The sequence below is a fragment of the Rutilus rutilus genome (assembly GCF_951802725.1).
Source record: "Rutilus rutilus genome assembly, chromosome: 6".
In the NCBI taxonomy this organism is placed as follows: Eukaryota; Metazoa; Chordata; class Actinopteri; order Cypriniformes; family Leuciscidae; genus Rutilus; species Rutilus rutilus.
In genome coordinates, this window is record NC_140214.1 from 15984041 (window position 1) to 16004636 (window position 20596).

At 36.7% G+C, this 20596-nt stretch overlaps 1 protein-coding gene across 1 annotated transcript in view; it reads right to left on the reverse strand.

Moving 5' to 3' along the window:
• The window catches only part of lamc1 (laminin, gamma 1), a 74597-nt gene that overhangs the window by 3176 nt on the left and 50825 nt on the right, over nucleotides 1–20596 (reverse strand). The window contains exons 19-43 of the mRNA XM_084412046.1: nucleotides 20315–20520; nucleotides 20124–20203; nucleotides 19899–20036; nucleotides 19467–19611; nucleotides 19221–19370; nucleotides 18552–18666; nucleotides 18216–18415; nucleotides 17860–18018; nucleotides 17675–17774; nucleotides 15858–16104; nucleotides 9686–9801; nucleotides 6308–6484; nucleotides 5834–5957; nucleotides 5603–5745; nucleotides 5386–5517; nucleotides 5097–5286; nucleotides 4055–4167; nucleotides 3730–3945; nucleotides 3461–3637; nucleotides 2971–3204; nucleotides 2715–2851; nucleotides 1294–1450; nucleotides 1000–1205; nucleotides 729–808; nucleotides 89–226 (exon numbers count right to left, since the gene is read on the reverse strand). Coding sequence (XP_084268172.1) covers nucleotides 89–226; nucleotides 729–808; nucleotides 1000–1205; nucleotides 1294–1450; nucleotides 2715–2851; nucleotides 2971–3204; nucleotides 3461–3637; nucleotides 3730–3945; nucleotides 4055–4167; nucleotides 5097–5286; nucleotides 5386–5517; nucleotides 5603–5745; nucleotides 5834–5957; nucleotides 6308–6484; nucleotides 9686–9801; nucleotides 15858–16104; nucleotides 17675–17774; nucleotides 17860–18018; nucleotides 18216–18415; nucleotides 18552–18666; nucleotides 19221–19370; nucleotides 19467–19611; nucleotides 19899–20036; nucleotides 20124–20203; nucleotides 20315–20520 — 3880 coding nt within the window. The remainder of the gene's footprint in view (nucleotides 1–88; nucleotides 227–728; nucleotides 809–999; nucleotides 1206–1293; nucleotides 1451–2714; nucleotides 2852–2970; nucleotides 3205–3460; nucleotides 3638–3729; nucleotides 3946–4054; nucleotides 4168–5096; nucleotides 5287–5385; nucleotides 5518–5602; nucleotides 5746–5833; nucleotides 5958–6307; nucleotides 6485–9685; nucleotides 9802–15857; nucleotides 16105–17674; nucleotides 17775–17859; nucleotides 18019–18215; nucleotides 18416–18551; nucleotides 18667–19220; nucleotides 19371–19466; nucleotides 19612–19898; nucleotides 20037–20123; nucleotides 20204–20314; nucleotides 20521–20596) is intronic.

Here is a 20596-nt window from a genome sequence, read left to right on the forward strand (position 1 = left end):
AATGAAGGTATAACAGTTCTGTACTGAGGAGAGAATTATCTTGTTTAACAATGTTTCTCATTCAAAAGTTGAGCTATAAGCAACTTACTGTCTTTTGAGGTCCTTGACCTTGTCTTTGACCTGATTTTCTCGGTTGATGACACCTCGGATGAGATCTTGGGCTTTCTCAGATTCGGTTAGAGAATTGGCTGCAATGGTCTCCACCGTCACTGCCTCACCTTGATGCCTGGAAAGGAAAACACCGGTCAGTTTTACACATAACTGATGCACAACATATGTACTGCAGATAAGTGCTCCAAGTGAAGTGGAAGTCTGTTCAATGGTAAAATGCATTTTTAACTATTCTCAAGTGAAAAAACATGCCAAATGCAGTAATGCAACTAAATAATGCAAAGTTACGATAGCAAAATAAATAGGCTTATCATCTTTGAATCTTTTGTTGTTGATGTGCTTATGCAGAAGGTCCAATCAAACTCTGAATTTTAATACATTTCAGTGTTTGATTTATGACTTTTGTTCAATGATAATGTCTTAATAATCACTTGATGTTCCATGTAAAGCCTGGAGCTAAAACAGTTCAGAACCACATTTTAATGTGTAACTGTAAAAACTATTAAAGCCTTTGTTGGCTAAGCAAGTGTCTTATTAGTGCACATGTAGTTATGGGTCACAACATGTTGTGCTGTTTCACTGTCTGCTGTTTCATTTGAGAAAAACACATGACATACTGCTCAGCAAGATCAGCAGCTCTCTGAACCAAATCAGACAAGGTGTCAGCACCTGGCACCCCATCACCTGAGGGAAACTCCTGAAATAGACATATTACAAAAATACTGAGAATTTTCAAAACAACAATAGTTATACTTTTACTAACCCTCTATGCGATAGTTAAGCTATAGATCACCTTTCAACAACCGGCTGAAAACCAAATGCTAAAAATACACCATATATTATATTAATATATTACCACCCATAAAAATATAAGAATTAAATACTCACAGCCTGCTGGATGTCCCGTTTGGCCTGTTGCAGTTTTAACCTGATTTCACTGATGAGGTTACGGATTTCTGAAACTTCCGTTCTGTACTGCTGATCCTTGTTTCTGATCCCATCTACTGTTGTCAACAAAGCCTCCATGTTTCTGTCCTCTCTCAGCTGGGATCGGCTAATGCTCGCCAGTTTATCCTGAAGCTGTTTCTCTGTACCTATTTGGTATTAAAAAAAAATTGTCAAACTAAAACAACAAACTAACTAGAATTTTTTTTTATCAAAACAAATGAAGGATTTTTGTACTTGTGAGTTCATTTGCTCTGATTTCCAGGTTTTGCACCATGACTTCTGCAGCCCTAATGGCCCGTTCCATCTGAGCATCGCTGACTGGAGCATCATCACCTCCGATTCCTTTAAATAAATCCTCCATTTCCTGCAGCTGTCGTGCATAAACCTCTATCTGAATTAAAACACAAAGACCAACATTTATTAGCCATAATTTGTCAACATTAAACTTAATACCTCTACTTTAGCAGCTGTGCAGGGACTGGATCCAATGCTAAATGTCATCATTTAATGTTTTTTAATCATATTTAGCCTTGAGTGGGGTTTTTTCCTCTTGTTATATAGGTTTGGTAAATGCACCGCAGTTAACAGCATTGAGATTGTGTATGAGATCAGTCTTGACTGTGTGTGCTGGTCCCTGGGCAAACAGCACATTTAATTCCACCCACACAGTCAGTGTTCAAGATCGGCAGCAGAGCAACATACCGTTATATCACTCCAGATAATAAACAATCATCAAACCCAGCAGGATTCTCTCATCTTTTCTTTCACACAGCGTAGAGTGTAAAGTGCTTATTTTGACAGGATAGCACAAATTAAATGATCGTTATTTTCTCATGGTTAAATCACACACACACACACACACACACACACACACACACACACAATGGTTTTCATGTTTTATGGGGACATTACATTGACATAATGATTTTTATACTGTACAAACTGTACTCTTTACCCTAACCCTAACCCTGCCCATCACAGAAAACGTTCTGCATTTTTACATAAAAAAAAAAAAAACTCATTTAGCATGATTTATAAGCTTTTTTCCTCATGGGGACCAAAGAAATGTCCCCACAAGGTCAAAAATTACTGGTATTAATATCTTTGTGTGGACATTTTGGTCCCCATAATGTAGGGTTTACCAGGACCACACACACACACACACACACACACACACACGCATACATATGGATGATTAGTAATTGAAGTAATTATTATTTAGCAAGGACACATTAAATTGTTTAAAAGTGACAGCAAAGAGAAATTTATAATATCACAAAAGGTTTCTATTTCAAACCAATGCTGTTCTTTTGAATTTGCTATTCATCAAAGAATCCTGAAAAAAATCACCACGATTTCCACAAAATTATTAAGTAGCAATACTGTTTTTTAACATTGATAATAATAATACTAATAAATGTTTCAGTATTTTAATATGATTTCTGAAGGATCATGTGACAATGAAGACTGGAGTAATGATGATGAAAATTCAGCTTTGCCACCACAGTAATAAATTGCATTTTAAAATAGATTAAAATAGATTTTTTTTTTTATGTAATAATATTTCACAATGTTCCTGTTTTTACAGTATTTTAGATCAAATAATTGAAAATTTTGTATTTCTTTATTTTGTTTTCAGTTCTGCAATGTCTTACCTTGCTCTTGACTGGGTTAAAGCAGGATGGACATGTTGATTTCTCACACTTGAGTCCATCGTAACCTTCCTTACACTTGCACTGGCCTTTATCGCTGCATGAACTCGACACAGAGCCCAGACGATTGCAGTTGCAGGCTTCAGTGAGAAAAGAAAGCAAAAACTGAGGTGACTTTCACTCTTATGGATTTTGTATTTACTTAACTGGTATGCAGCATTATATTTATGCTTGTGAGAGTCAAGGTATTTTTCTGTACCCTGACATGGGTCTGTGGGGTAACTGTGGTGGTATCCATCTTCACAGTTCTCACACTTGGGGCCGGTGCTGTGGTTCAGGCACTTCCGACACTCCCCTGTTCGGCGGTCACAGTTGCCGATGGCGTTCTGGTCCACATGGCCATAACACTCGCAGGGCTGGCACTGTTTGGGAGGGCCGTACTCTCCCAGGGGGTCTCCATAAAAACCGTCATCACATATTTCGCAACGAGAGCCTTTAAAAACATGACAAACAGAAATAATGAGATTCAAACTGTTTTTTATAGTTCAATTTAAAGTTCCTCACTAAATCTAGTGCATGACTACAGTAGACTTGCAGTATAGTGCATGACTCATATGGATTACTTTTACGCTACTTTTATAGTGCTTTTTGACATACTTTCATTATATTGAAAAGAGAAGCCAGAGGGAAAAATTTGTTTCGATTTTTGGGTGTACATCCCCTTTAAGAAGTTTCCCTGTGTTCCTCACCTGTAGTCCCCCGGGGACAGCGGGCACACATCACATCCTGGGTTCCTGGAATAACATAACAAGCCTCACCCTCGGGACAAGGACACTTCTGGCAGGAGTTGGACTGTTGGCGGTTGACATAATAACCTTTAGGGCACATCTGCAGATTTGGTATCTCATCAGCCGAGTAACAGCCTCCTGTAAACATAACAAATCCACTTTTCTCAGCACAGGCTTCTTCTTTTTAATAACTTAAACACAAACACGCATTAACCATTGAAATAACAAACCTGTTTCTGGATCACACGTTCCACCCTGACAGGAGCAGGGATCACAGGGGCTTCGGGGGCCTTGACCAGGGAAACGCCTCCTGTATCCAGTGGCACAGCGCTCACAAAACAGTCCATCATAACCAGCAGGGCAACTGCACTTTTCTACCCAGACTGCAGGGGTGCCGGGACCCAGTTTAGCTGACACCAGAGAGACATCATCCAGATAACCACGTCCTGTTGTGAAACCAGACACATAATCCTTTTATTCTGCATTACGTTCTGTGTGCATGTTTAAAACAGTTTATGCATGTACATAATTGGATTGGAGAGATTAAACACTCACCATTTTCACCAAATGTTCCTCTGATTTTAATGGCTGTAAGATTGCTCAGAAGTGTTTGAAATTCCATGGATGAGAGCTGCGGTTTCCATTTGCTTCCAGGCTGTTCGTCCAGTCTGTGAAATATGGTAATAATTATTATCAGTCTAAGACATATACCTTTAAACATTTCATTTTGTACCAATTCTGGATGATAATGATATTAAATTTCATATAGATAATACTTTTCATGTTATGGCTGCTAACTAATAAATTGCAGATATTAAAATTCTATACTCTTTTGTCAAATAAAAAAGGAAACATTAACAACTGAAAATATATTCTTTTAAATGTTACATGTGAAATGAATTTAGGTATTACAACATTACAATGAACAGTATGAAAAAATGGAAATTAATTTTGAGATTTGCTAAATATTACATTTAAGTGTTATTAAATGTATTACTGTTTTTAATGATTAACATGAGTGTTAGATGAGGAAAAAGATAAGCAATATTAAAACAAGGGAAATGAGCATACACAATTAAACTGATAAAACTTACTAATCATCATAGTAAATATTAATATTCTACAAACATTAAGCAGCACAAATGTTTCATTTGATAATAGATAATAATAAGAAATGTTTCTTGAGCACCAAATTAGCATATTAGAATGATTTCTGAAGGATCATGTTTCAAGGATCAAGTGACAAGACTGGCTGCTTACATTTTAAAATATATTTAAATAGAAAACAGTTATTTTGAATTGTAATAATCTTCCACAATATTACTGTTTTTACTATATTTTTGATCACATAAATACAGCCTTGATGAGCGTAAGATAAAAATATTTAAAAAATCCTACAGATTACAATCTTTTGAACGGTAGTGCATTTACAATATTGAACAAATCAAACCCTCTATAAAATTGGCCAATAAGTGATATCTATTTTCTATCTAAAATCTATAGTCTTAAATAGTAGCAGGGACCAGGGCAGGGTAAAAACCACTCACATTACCTTAGAAAACATAAAGATCTAGTTATTACTGATGATGTTACTCACTTGAATGTGTAGGTGATTTTCTTTCCACAGGGCACCACAGTTCTCAAGTCTCCCAGTGAAGCAGACACCTTAAGACCTGCTCCTTCCAGCATGACATCAGAGACGGAAGGACGACGGACGCCTCTGTCCAGACGCAGAGAGAAGGTGAGTGTCTGACCGTAGCTCAATGCCTTATTCCCCAGGTAAGATGCTATATTAAACACAGAAGCACAAGAGTCAAGGAAATTACAATGCATCATTAAGAATTATGATATTGCCAATAATTCATAAAAAAATTATAATATCATACCGGGAGCAAACAGATAAGCAGGAAAGATCTCTTTAGAGATAACCTCAAGGTCTTTGTGAGTGAGAGACCACCTGAATTGCACTTGTGAGGAGCTCACACCTTGACCAGTGGCAGCCCGCCAGCCCTCAGGTCCTGTGAGACGAGACAAATGAAATGAACAAAGACAACTAAAACCAAATGAGATTTACTAAAACCAGAGGTTACACATCAAGCTCACCATTTTCAAAAGTTGAAGTGATGTTGTGAATGGAATATCCCTCAGCTGAAGAGCACACACTTGAATGGCCATTGCAAAAGCAGGGCAGACACTCCTCCGTATTATATGTAAGACGGCCATTGTTACGTGACCGACAGCTTGGCCTGCAGGAGAAGATCATTAATTAAACCAAACAAACCTGCATATTAATAGTCAGATAGCAGTCAGAGATGTAGGGCTCATTATTCTCACCTCAAAGGCTTACATCCATTGGGAGTCACTTGAGAGCCGTCATCACAACGGTCACACTTGTCTCCAGAAATTCCCTGTTTACACACACACCGTCCCTCATTGTTGCAGAACGGTCCTTGAGAACCTGAACAGAACAAAGCATACATGCATTTTGAACAACTAAACTACACTTTAACACTTAAGGCACTTAAGCCACAATTAAAAATGTATATCTAACCATATTTGCATTATATAAAAAAATATCAAAAACAAGTAGGCTAGCAAATATTTTAAAGAAATTTAGAGCATGCACACTTTTCTTTTTCTTTTCTTTTTTAATTAATGTTCTATATGCAGCATCAAATTATTTCACAAGATGAAGAAAACAATCAATTGCTTTTGAAAACATTCTAAAAGATAGTTCATCCCAAAAACTAAAATTCTTTCCGGTATGACTTGGAACACAACAGGAGAGTAAATAAATGTTCAGCTCACCTGCAGTGTTGCAGTTGCAAGGCACACAGTTGTCTCCTGCCCTCTGGTGGTGGTATCCTTCCTTACAGTTTTCACAGTGCCGCCCTTCTGTGTTTCTCTGGCAGTTTATACAGTACAGTCCTAGACGATCTGCTCTGCAGTACTGAGCTTTACCGTTACACGAACAAGCAGTGGAGGCTGCAAGACAACATGCCAAGATGAGTTACGATGTGTCAATAACTTTTCCCTGTTCAAAGAAGGGCTCATATCAGGGGTGATTCTAGGATTTCAATATTAGGAGGGCTCAGCCCCCAATGAGGGTATGATCTTTATATATATATATATATATATATATATATAGGCTACCTATCAAGTCAATCCCTCAATATTTCATTAATTTCTAATCATTTTAAATAACCAGCTTATATTCATAAATATTCATTGAGAATATAGACAGACTTTATAGTACTGTAAATGTCTAGATTGGCAATATGTGGGTAAAATATTTGTTTAAATATTATTTTTCAACACATAGTTTTAAACACTTTTTTTTTTTTTTTTTACTCTACATTTGTGCAGTAAAATTAACTTAAGTTCTTAGTCCTAAACTTAAGTTTAGTGGAGGATTTCTGTCACCTGGTGGAAACCACACACTTTTAACATGAAAATGACATGAAATTACCACTAAAACCAGTAGATGGCAGCAGAGGACCACTCATTAGCTAATTTGCCATTTCCACTCCCTTTTATAGTTCTTCTCATTTGTTTTGCTTTTGGATTTATTATAAAAAATGATTATCATAACAAATTGTAGCTATTTTATTGCACTAAAGTAGGAATTATAGCAAAAGTAGGAAAAGTCACAAAGTCTCATGCCCTTTAGATAAAAGGAATTTAAATAATTTCATAATTTAAACAAACAAACAAATAAATAAATAGCCCAGGTTTTACAGTGGATGGGAAACTACTCTTGAATTGCTCCCGCATCATATTATATAAACTGCATTTATGATAAAGAACTACACAGATGCAGACATCATAACAATTTATCAATAAATGCACACACGTAGTCCTCTGCTTCTGACGCTGCATGGCGCTGCGCCCCTATAAAGATGTTCCCAACGTTCTGTGGTTTAGGAATCTGCTGAATAACTTTTTACAGTCTTTAAAAAGAAAGCATCACATTGCTAGTTAACTGGCGCCAGTCAAGTTTTTAGTGGTATTGCTGTGAGCATGGGAAAGTAACATCTAAAGACCGTCTTCTAGCTATAAAACAGTGCCACCAATGCAGTAAATAACACCCCGCCCTAAGGTATATTCACTCTCTAGGATACACAGACAATTACTCAAACCCACAAACCATAAGCTACCAGAGCATACAATGACAAAACCACAAATGTCTGAGGATCAACAAGCATCTGAAAGACACACCGGACCTCCAGGGTGGACATCTTTTAAAAGGGAAAGAGAAATGCCCTCAGCTGTGTAAGCACATTAGATCATGTAGGATTACCTGCAATAAAACAGCCTCTATGTTCAGCCAGGCCAACAGAATGCTGAACACACAGACGATAATAGATGTTAAATAATAGACTGGCTTTGAGGGTAGGGCAAGCTCGCTCTTGTAGGTAATTTATCACAGCGGTATAATACGGTAATATCAAGTCAGCATGAACCAAACGTCATCCACTCAGACCAGACATTCCATTCCTTCTAATGTGGCAATATCAGGGTTCCACAGGTGAGCAACACAGGTAGGCAGCAACAACAGCAAAACCTAACCGTACAGTGGACCCTTTGTACAGACTGATGTTGCAATTTTATATATTTTCATAACAGCCTATACTTTGTGTTATATAACATAGGCATTAAATTAAAATAGTTAGCACTACTGTAAGGGTGTTAATAGGGCTGAGGGAGTGACTGCAATTAATTTTGATATTTTACTCTCTTTTGACTGCCATAATTACCCTCTATATATTTTTTTCCTCTTTTGGAAAGTTACGGAAACGCTATCATGGATTTTCTTTCGCTATTGGAGCAAATGGGAATGCAAAAATCATATTTGCTGTAGTCTCCTGAATTTACCCAAACATGACGAATTTCGCTTCTGAGCACCATGGAAATGTGAAAAGGGCCCATAACAATGCGAGTTGTTCATATTTATGGGGTCGTTCTCACAGAAAAGCAGAGCTCATGCACGAGATGCTGACTATAAGCAGCTGGATACGTAGCCTAGAAATCTAGACGCACCCTAGCGGCAGCAAAATGTATTTTTTTGTATCTTGATGTATCTTGATGCAGGTCTGGCTTGCCAGGCTACTGGATACGTGCAAATGTATTGAATGTTTACAAAGAAATACAATTAAAGCAGCGCAATGGAACGCAAAACAATGGACTTTTTTTCCCTAACATTTTTGTTCAGAATTGAATCACCATTTGTATCGCCTTTTAGCCTAGTCCTATAGCCTATTGTTGTAATATACTGGCATAATATGTTACATCTAAATAAAGCCTAGTCCTGTAACAAAAATGTGTTTTTTTTTTTGTTTGTTTGTTTTTTAAGTAGCCTTTAAAAAAAAAAAAAAAAAAAATCTTAAGTCGTATTAAAGCATTGGTCATAACTGTAAAAAATAAACGAAAAAAAGAAAAAAAGAAGCAAAGGTCGTTAGTCATAGACACTGACTGCATTAATAATAATTATATAATTTACATTTTTAAAGAACAGTTTTTAATATATTTTATGATCAGAACACTGATTGACATTACATGCTCGCTGTCTATTTTTACATTCATAATACAAGTTTAAAATCATACCAGTTTAAAATCACATCACTAGCCTTCATGAAAAGTATTGTGGTAATGGTTAGGCTATTGTTATGGTAGGTAGCCTATATGAGGTAGGCCTAATGTCTCTCTAGCCTATGTAGGCTATGTTTGTTATTTGCTTATATTATATATTATAATCAAGAGTAGGCCTACATGCAGGTATAAAGTGAGACACTTTCTGATCACTGTCACTGATGTTATACGATGCCAGATAGCCTATACCCCTCAATAATACAATATCATTTTGCATGGTTAATATATGAAGAGAACAGAAAAAGAAGGAAAAAAAAAAATAAGAAATGATAATTCAAAACCTTACTTTAGTTGTCCCATTTGGACACCTTATTTAAAGCTTTCTTAGACTGGAATTTATTCTACAATCTGCTTATCACATTCGGTGATTAGCCTACTGTCATAAAAAAGTCATGCCCACAAATCTGATTTTCAGCAATAGGTCTAACGTTACTTAATTAAAATAGGTCTACTGCAAATTAAAGCCTTTATGTAGCTACCACTTGTCAACACACTAATGTAGAAAAAAAATTAACAGACAGGCAAAACTTCACTTACATCGAACTGTCCCGTGAACTGGATACCAGATGCAAGCTACGCACAGAAAGATCCAACTGCTCTTCATTTTCCACATCCAAGAAACGAGATTTAACGGCACGTTGTCTCTTTTATAGTGTCAGGTCGATATTAAGGATATTGACGGTCCTCAGCGGAGACGGACACCTAACGGTTGTGCCAGCTGATCCCTGCGCGCGCATTTAACAACTTCCAACTTGACAAGCGCGGGCACGTCAAGCTCCGTGTCTCAACTGTATATTTACTCACGAGTGATTCACAGAGATACGTGCCTGATAGGAAATGTATCATGCCATTCCTAACATAAACACGTGTAGCGCCTAGCTACCAGAAGTTTAGAACACAGCACGAGAACAATTAAACCCATTGTTTTAAACCTATTTAGATATAGGCCTAAGGGTGCTATTAAATGTAGCCTATTAATGCTTGAGGCTGTGCTCTGTTGTGCTTCACATGCCAGATCTATAGGACTAGGCCTATTGTTATTAATAAAGTGACAATGCAACAGCTTTCAAACTGAATAGAAGTAGCTAATTCAATTAGAAGTTATTTTCTTAGAAATGTATTACTTAAATTCATTTCTACATATTTTTGAGAAACATTTATGCAATTAATAAAAATAAATATGATATGACTAAAATAAAAAACTAAAAACTAAAACATTTTCATGTGTGTACAAAATGTAATTATTATTTTCAAGAGTTTTCAAGTATGTTTTTGAGGTAATATATGGGCCTATATATAAATATAACTTAAGATTTTTTTTCTATCTATCAGTACAGTAGACAGTAGTTTTTACTATCTATCTATCTATCTATCTATCTATCTATCTATCTATCTATCTATCTATCTATCTATCTATCATCTGTCTGTCTGTCTGTCTGTCTATCTATCTGTCTGTCTGTCTGTCTGTCTGTCTATCTATCTATCTATCTATCTATCTGTCTATATTGTTGTTATTATTATCATAACATTTCTTCTATTTATTTAAAGTCTTTTTATTTATTTATTTATTCATTTATTTATTTATTGGACTGAATTGTTAGAAGTTCACACCATGGCAAGAGAACCACACCCAAACTGAAGAACAAACCACCTAACTGAAGCCATAGACATGTAGCAATCATAAACATTCTGAGATTGCAGTTTTCTTCTTTATCACAAAGATCCACAATGAGATTGCATTTCAAGTTTGGGCACATCAAAAACTTTCACATATATCAAGTGAATTTAAAGAACGAAATATAGGCATAAAACATCTGGAAAGTGCCTCACTTTTTGTGAGGGATCTTGTTTGGTATTCGGCATTTGTGTCTTACAAATGAATGAATGTCTAATCTGAATTGGCAGTGAATCACTGTCATGTTAAATTGGGTGTATGGGTCCTGACTCACTGTGGCACGGAATCATATGATGTTTGCCATCTTTTAATCATATATATTGAAAATGAGTAATAAATAGTTCATCTTTGATATAGATCATTCGATCTTTGACCGTCGCTTAGAAATCAAAACCACAGCTGTCATCAAAATACCGGAGCAAACTGAACTGCTCTGGAACAGTCACACTGTAGAACAGCCAAATATATTCCACTCATGAAAAATCCAAAGCCTCAGGGCAGTGAATTTTCTAGTGTGTGCAGTCGGCTACGCCCTGTCATGAACTCCCCGAGAGGAAAGGAGAGATGCTGGGCTGAGTCAGAGGTGTCTCAGCTACGCATTACCAAAACACACCCAAACATCCAGTGCCACACATCTTTATCTTCCACACCTTGTTCCTCACACAGCCCCACCTAAAACCTCTGCAGGAAAACATGCTCAGGCCCTTTCCCTCCGGCTGCAGAGAACAGCATAGAGTACATCTACCTCTCGCAGGACTCTGCCAACACCACACCCTCACACACAATGTAACGGGACAGGAGAAAGAAACAGCACTGAGGGTCATCAACATACAAGAAATAACCTGCCTCTCAGCTACATCAAGCAAAACACTGCAATATTCATATCATGTGCTCCATAAAAGTTTTGCACCAACCGACTGGAGTGAATATGTGGCCCCAGTAGGAGTTTGGACATTTATGTCACATTTTAAAATGTATGACTATCAGTGTATTAAATTAGCCTATGGCATAAGAAAAAGCAAAAAGTAGCCTAAAAAGCAAAAATAATAAAATAAAATAAAATAAAATAAAAAACTTTCAAAACAAAACATTTCCCAATTTTTTTTAAGTTTTAATTTAATTGTCTTTTTTCTTTTTCTTTAATTGAGTTTATTTTGTCATATATTTGGACAAATTAATATGACATACACTCTTAAAAATAAAGGTTCTGAAAAACTGTTTTCTCAGCAATGTCATAGAACCATTTTGGTTCCCCAAATAACTTTTTAGTGAGGTCTTTTAATTCTTAAAAGAACAATTTTTATTTATTTATTTATTAGTGTGAAGAACATTTTCAAAATGTACAGAATCTTCTTCCACTATAAAGAACCTCTTGTGTAATTGAAAGGTTCCATGGATGTTAAAGTTTCTTAATGGAACCATCAATGCCAATAAAGAACCTTCATTTTTAAGAGTGAGCTTTTCAATATTGTTTATTATTATTATTTCAATAAGTCAGTCATTTTGTGTTAAAAGAAACTTAACTTCAGTTGAACGACCATAAAAATGATGAACTCTGCAGATGATATGTGCACATGATAGCTCTTTTCAATCCAGTCATCAGTCTGGTGGATTTTGAGAAAAACCTTCTTTATTTCTTTTTTTAGAGTCATGACTGCCAGCACATTAAAAGAGAGCCTCTTATGTCAAAGATGTAAATGACTTTTGGAAATACTAAGTTGCTTACAGTCTGTTAAGGCCAAAAAGGGCACAATGCTTTTCATTATGTGTATAGTTCACATTTTGTACTTTCAGGCTTGAGGAAGAGAAAAACACATTTAACATCGAGTTTGATGAGTATGATGTGCAACCGCATCCGATGATGACCGCTGAATCATAGCGAAGTCTTACTAAATGTAGTGATATTGCTAATAGTGCTGATTTTGTGTCTCATGAGTGAATCTGTCTGTAATTCTGACCAACAAGATTTGGTAATGACTCTGTGTCATTTCCTGCACAGCAATAAATACTGTTTACTGCACTGCTATAATGAAATGAATATGGTTCGAATTTAACGTTTAATTACTGAATTGTAAAGAATCAATCTTCAGCAGGTTATCATTTTTTTTAACAGGGGTCCAGAAACCCACATAAAGACACAAGAGGGTGCTATAGGTGGCCCATGGACAATTCGAGACAAAAAACGTTTTAGAAAATGTATTTCTAAGGGTTATTAAAGTCAGCATTTTATTTAAATATATACTATCATTCAAATGTTTGGGGTTGGTTAGATTTTTTAAATAAAACTACATATTTTATGTTCACCGAGACTGCATTTATTTGATCAAAAATACAGTAAAAACAGTAATAATATGGAATATTAGTTTTAAATAACTTCTATTTTTAAATACTTTCATTTTTAATGTGATGGCAAAGCTGAATTTTCATTAGCTCATTCCTCCAGTCTTCAGTGTCACACAATTCTTCTTCAGAAATCATTCTAATATGGCAATTTTTTCCACTTTCTTATTTTTATTAATGTTGAGAACAGATGTGCGGCGTAATATTTTATGGAAACTACATCTTGAATGTTATTCAATTGACAGTAAGAAATAAAAAACAAATCTGCATAAATTAAATGTTCATGCCTTATACAGTTTAAATGTTTTTTTTTTATACATATAGTTTATACTTGTATAGAATAAAGGCTCCTTACAATATCTTCATACTTGAGGGTTCTTGCATGGCCTCAAAAGTTTTAAAACCTCCAAAAGTGTACAAACCGTACCCATCTTATTTTTCAGGTAAAAGCGGGCGTGGCCATTTGTAATTTTAAAGTGTCTGGCTTCTGATGTCATTCACTTCCAGTTATTTTTATCTGTCGCCTGCAAAACTGCTCATTATGTTGCTTGATATTGCAAACTGGATGTTTTCAAAGAACATAGCGGTTTTCCTCATGGGGACCAAAAAAAAAAGTCCTGGTATTACTATTCTTATGGGGACATTTTGTCCTCACAACGAAAGAATATCTGAACCACACACATGCACATACACACACACACACACAAATTGAATTCAACAAAGAAAATGAAGCAAAATCACACGCTGACGAATCCTGTAATAACCACTGTTTATTATTCAAATGTTACGCTCGAATTTACAGGCAAATGGGTAACAAGCAGAGGTGTGTCAGGTCCTGTGAGTGTGTTTATGAATACCTTGATTAAAACAGAGGGAAGGGAGTCTTTAAAAACCATTACACTCTCTAGAACCAAAGGATCACATAAAGACTTGTGCAGCAAACACATACTCTAACTGTAGAACAACAGATCACAAATACTTGATACATTATAAATTAAAAATACTGTTTATACATAAACGTGTACGTGTTGCACTTATGTCCGCAGTGGTAGAGTGGGGAGGTCTATAATATGTCTGATGTTTTATAGTGGCACTTTCCATAGTTGAATCTCCATGTGACATTATCGGCTGAGGAACCGCTAAACTCAGCAAACCTGTCAGAGTAAGACTGTCACTGAAGGAACTACGGATACGGTAACAGTAAGAAACAAACAGTGAAATGTACTAAATCATCATTTGGACTTTAAAGACCTCTTTAACTTAAAATGCAACGTCCACATTTAGAGGATTATGTCCAAAAGTTTAGGCACTAAAATAGATGGTTAACTAGCAACACGTGATTAAGCTTACCATCTCAAGTAAAGCAAATCATTCCGATAAATATGAAATATTAGAGACAAATGTGGATGTTCAGACATGATTGGGGGATGTACAAGTTAAAGGGTCAAGACATTACGCGTCACCATCCGCTGAAAATGAACCACAAATAAAATAAATGATAGAGCTATGATGCAACACTGAGCCATGTATACAGGCAAGCGTATTATACCACAGAATATATATATATATATATATATATATATATATATATATATATATATTTATATTATATATATATATATAACATTTATATATAACATTTTGGCAGATTTTTTTTTCTTTTTTTCTCATGAATGAACTGATGAGGTGGCTGGTTAGATCTTGGGTTTAAAATCAGCCGTTCCTGAATCATTTAAGCATATTTACACAAATAACAATTCCTTAACTCTATATTATAATAAAAAAGGAAAAAAAAAGAAAAAAAAAACATTCACACAAAAATATAACATTTGAAATAATTATTAGCACCAGTGTATTCAGATAAAAGTCTTGCTACGCCAATGTACAAAGTTGCATAGTGTTGAGTTTTGCTCATGTTAATGTGATTCGCAGAACACCTGTAATAAGCAGCAGCGTCTGAAAAAATAAAAACGAACACAAAACTGAAATGTCTCACAACCATGAAATGTATGAAATCAGCTGAGCCATGCAGGGACTTCTAGTACTGAACAATTTATATACACACGAGCTGAAATACTGTATTTACGTGTACGACTCACTCTCGACGCGCTTTATCAGTACCAAACCTAGCACGAGGGGCGAAAGGAGATGCGCATTACGAACAAATTAAGATTCCTTCACTGTTAGCTTTGAGCGTTACCGATGATGATATACACTAGCTTAAGTAGCAAACTTCCCACAACAAACGTCTTGGCTTATGATTGAGTCATATAATTCTGATTCTGTGGTAAAGATCAGAGAGGTTTGAGAGGAAGAGCTGGAGGTGGTGCAGTCATGTGGGTTTAAGGTCACTAAAAGCTGGCTATAACGCACACACACAAACACACAAACACAAATACGCACACACACACACACACACACACACACGGCTGGTGAGCGCCATTGCTTGGAGTTCTCTTCACGTATCATTTCTGCATATCAAAAAAAATTAAAAGCTGCTTTTGTCTTCTGTTTGTAAAACATGATCTCGAAGACACGTGTAGAAATACAAACAAACAATAACCTAATAAAGGAAATAAAATGCAAATAAGAGATTTTGAAAGGAAACACAGCCTGTTTTGGTTGAGGGTGGTGTCTGATGAGGACATTGAAGAACACAGGGAGTGTAGCGTGTGGCGTGGAGGTTAAGGCTGCTCTAGAGACGGAGTGTTGAAGCAGCCTGCCGGCAGAGTGTTCTTGATGTCGTTGAGGTTAGCAATGTCCGCTCGAATCTCTCGGATCTGACGGTCGTAGTCGCTGATCATGTCCTCCTGGCTCTTGGCGACGTCATTCAGCTCCTTCAGCTTCCTGTCCAGCTCACTTCCTGCCATCTTGTCCTTGGCGTCTTTTAAGGCGTTATCGATCTGATTCAGCTTGCTCAGATCCACCTTGTCGATGTTGCCTGGAAGAGGATAAGGTAGTGTTGTAATTTTGTGTGCTAAGACGTCACTACATTTCACAGAACTACATTCTTCTTGCACAATTTAATGGGGAAATGAAATTGATTACTGATACCAAGTGGAGTTATTAAAGGGATACTTCACCTCTGGAAAGATGAATGTGTATTTAAAATGGGTCATTTATATAGAAGAAATGTGAAATAATTTTTGAATTTGGAGCTTTCTAGACTGAGAAAAGCCAGAAAATGTATTTTTGGCTTATGTGGATGAAAGACAACAACTCCCAGAATGCACTTGCTTCGCTGCCCTAGGAGGCCACTCCCAAGCCACGCCTACCGGTAAGAAAGCGCAGGCTACTAGTGAGTCTCCGTGACGAGTCTGCCCGGGATTTCGAGATCGCCCAAAATGTCCGGGATTCGGATTTTGCGTTCTACAGTCGCCATTCATTATGTTTACTGTGACGAGCAGGACGAGACTGAGGGCCGTGGGAGAACGGCGCGAGGCCGGTGGCGTGATTACTGATGAGCGTGTGAGACGCACCGGTATCATATCTCTCACGGAGGAGCGGGAATTTTCTTAGCAATGTTAAAACGCACATCAGCCGATCACTTGTTTAGCATTCATGTAAACACTACATTCAGATTCACCAATCGGAATGAATTCAGTTAGACTCTCCCGGACATTTTGGACGATCTTGATGGCCGGACATGTCCGGGAAAAAGAGGATGGTAACCCCGACTACTCGGCTTTCTCCACAGAACAAGAGCCTGCTAGCTTAGCTTCCAAAAAAAGACTGACACTGTGTACATTCTGTGAGTGAGATCCCACCCTCTATGGGCGGGTTGAAAACATGCGGGACAGCCCCTACTACTGGCTGTAGTCTTTAGCCTCTGGCCAAAAAATCATCCGATGACGCAAAATGACGATTTTTGCGTCATCGGAGGATTTTTTCCAGACAAAAAAATACATAAATCTCTCATCTCAGGGGGATATGAGGGAGGAAAGCACGGTAATTCGAAAATACTACAGGTTTTCTACTGATACAAAGCTTAATGCTAAATCCTGAAGTAACCCTTTAAGCTAAAAATCAAGTTAAACATTTTCTTTTCTTTGCGTTTTCAGTTAACAGCTAACAGCTTAGCCTATTAGCTTACCAGTGTTAGTTTAGTATTATGTATATACTATACACAATATTTTGAATAAGCACTTTATATATTCTCAGTTTATCATTTTAATTTTAGTTTATTTTAGTTTTTTCTATTTGGTTTTAGTTTAATTTGATTTCACTTTCAGTACTTCAAATTAAACCTATTTTTATATATATATATATATATATATATATATATATATATATATATGTATGTATAAAAGACAAGAATATAAAACATTTTAGTTTTAGTTTTTCATTCAAATTTTATGATAATTGGAAAATCTTGCATGATCTTGCATGGAACAGGAAATACACAGTTAGGATTATTTCAAGCTAGTTGAAATGCTTAAAACGCAGAAATGAAAATGATTCGTTTTTGTCACAAAAATGTGGATTATTGATTAGCAACTAGATAGTCTTACCGAGCTGGCTTAATAATTCATTGATTGTGCTCAGCACTGTCCTGACAGCATTTTTGGCTTTTCTGGCATTGCCCTCAGCTTCTTTAGCATTATCAGATGCCTGTGAAGAACAGCAAAGTCAATCAAAATACAAAGTCTGCAATGAGGTATTAAAACAAGTGGTCGACAAAAAGTCCAAAACGCACCATGGATGCCATCATCATGTCAGCGTCCGCCTCTGCTTTCTTCTTCTCTAACTCTTTCTCAGCAGCTGTGAGCTGGTCCATCATATTGTTCACATCTCCATCCAGTTTCATGGTGTCCTCAAAAGCTTTTTCTGCATCTGTCTTAGTCTTCGCCGAACCCTAAATTAGAAAAACGCAAATCACATAATAGTTTAGAATATATAGGCAACTCTTTGATAAAGAGGAGCCATGTGGCTTAAAACATCACATTTGGTAAGAACATGCAATAAACAACTGTGGTGTGACTATTTGATGAAGATACAGACATCCCAGGACTTTATGCTTGTGATATTCTTCATCAGAAACTCAACATGTACCTTCTGTACGTCATTAGCAATTTTCTCCGCTTCCTCTGCCTTTGCTTTAGCCTCTTTAGCATCTGCGGCAGCGTTGCCTAAAGCCGCCTCTGCTCGTCGGGTCTTCTCATTGGCTTCATTGATTGTCGCATTGATTTCTGGGATTCGCCTCATGGCATCCTCAGCAGCAGTTTTGTTGTCATTCACTCTCTTGTCGAAGTCTAAAAGTGAGACACAAATATTAATGAATATCTAAATAAAAAAATAAAAAAATTTATGTATATATTTGTTTAGACATAATAGATAAAAAAATATTTATTTTCTTTTTTTTAATCATTATTTTAGAAACGCCCTCACCTCTGAGGTTGTTCAATATGTCCTGGGCCTCTTGGAAGGTAGATTTGCCTTTTTTTGCTGCCTCCTCAGCCAAAGCTTTCGCTGCGTCTGCACGTGCCAACAGCTGATCAGCCGTCTAAAGAAGACAGGGGCAGAAAGAGAGTTGGACAACACAGTATATATTGGGTTTCTGCACCACTCTCTTCAGTGACTTGACTGGCTAACACTCTGTAAGTACAGAAATTCTGTACTGACAAGAAATATACTGTTTATCAGGAACATTCACTTCTAAGAATGACAAGCAATACTGTGGGTGAACAAATACACAATATTATTAACATCCAGTCTTAAAGTAATCATGAAAGTGCTATTTATAAAATGCCAAACTTTATCAAACATCTCAAAAAGTTAACTTACACTCTGAGCAGGTTTCACAAGCACAATGTCTGAGTTCATGGTTCAGCTCTTTAATTAAGAACGTGACATTTAACTCAATCAGATTAGGATGAGACTATGGACTATGACCAGTGGTATCACTCGTCTCTCATCAGTATCATTTATGTGGCTCCTGGGCCTCATGGCATGAGCTCCACTCATCTTTTCTTATTTTAGACCACCATGACTGCGTTTTGAAAACAAATCTCATACAGCCGAGATAAAACAAGTACATTAAAGTCAAATCTCACGTACCTGTTGCTCAGTCTTTCCTTTGTCCAGTAGTTTGCGGACCTCTGTCTCTTTGCCCCTCAGGTCCTCTCTCAGGTCGTTGTACTCCTTCTCGGTCTTGTCTATCAGTTTGTCCAGGTCTGATGCCTCCTTCTTAATCTTATTAGCCTCATCCTGTGGAAAACACAATTCAAGAGAATTTGATTATAGAAGCATCCAAGATGATTGTGTAAATTCAGCAAGAATTAGAAAAAGTTCTGAAATCAGCACCTCTAAAGTTTTGGTGTCGACTGTAGGCAAGCTGGTCAGGTTAGCATAGATCTTCAGAGCTTTGTTTCCTGCCTCTTCTGCTTCAGCGTGTAATTTAGCAGCTTGTTTCTCCAGGTTCTTGGCCAGATCTTTTGCTTCAATATATCTGAGCACATAAGAACAGCATCTTCATTGTAAAGCATGACCATCTGCATTTAAGATCTCTAAACACATTCTTAAAATCAGAATATAAAATGTATAATAAAATTAAAACATGATATATGGAGAATACACACATATACATACAAACATACAACAATTTATAATAATGATATTTGAAACTTATTCTAATTTACTTTATATCCTCAGCTACTGGCTGAACAAAAATTGTATCATTTGTAAGATGCTTTGGTTAGAAAGAAAGTCTTATAAAATGTGATGTCCAGAACGTACTTCCTGTTGAGATCTTCAATGTCGCTGCTTGTCTTGTTTTCACCATCGAGCGCCTTCTTTAACATATTATAAGCCTTCGTGGAAGTGTCATTTGCATCCTTTGCAATCTTTTCAATCTGATCGGCATCTGCTTTATGTCTGTGCAAAGAGCCACAGAAAAGGTTATATAAAACTGTGTTTGGTGGAATGAAAAAGTCATGTTAACACTGAAATGTCCTAACTCACTTTTCTGACAGTTTACGGGCTTCCTCTGCCAGAAGTGTCATATTATTTGGATCTCCAGAGCTTGTGGGTATTTTAATGTCCTAAAAGTCAAATAGAAGGAAAATTTAGAGACATTTTAATGGACTCCACAATCATTAGCTCAAGTTGTTTGTGGAATATTACGACATGCTCTCTTGGCGACGTAATCTCACCACTTTACTGATGGCCTCTTTGGCTTTGTCCAGTTCCTCTCTAGCAGTGTTGATCAGGTTCTCTGCATCACGGACTCGGTTACGTGCTCTATCTGCCTGCGTTCCCGTGTTGTCCACAGTGTTCTTGATGTTCTGCAGTCTGTTCCACTGGTTGTTCAGGGTCTTGTTGATGTTGTTTAGACGGTCCAAAAGGCCTTTATCCACTTCTGTATGATAATAGTGAAAGATAACAGAATCATTATGATGTAAAATGAAATATCTGCTCTATAATCAGTCAATTTC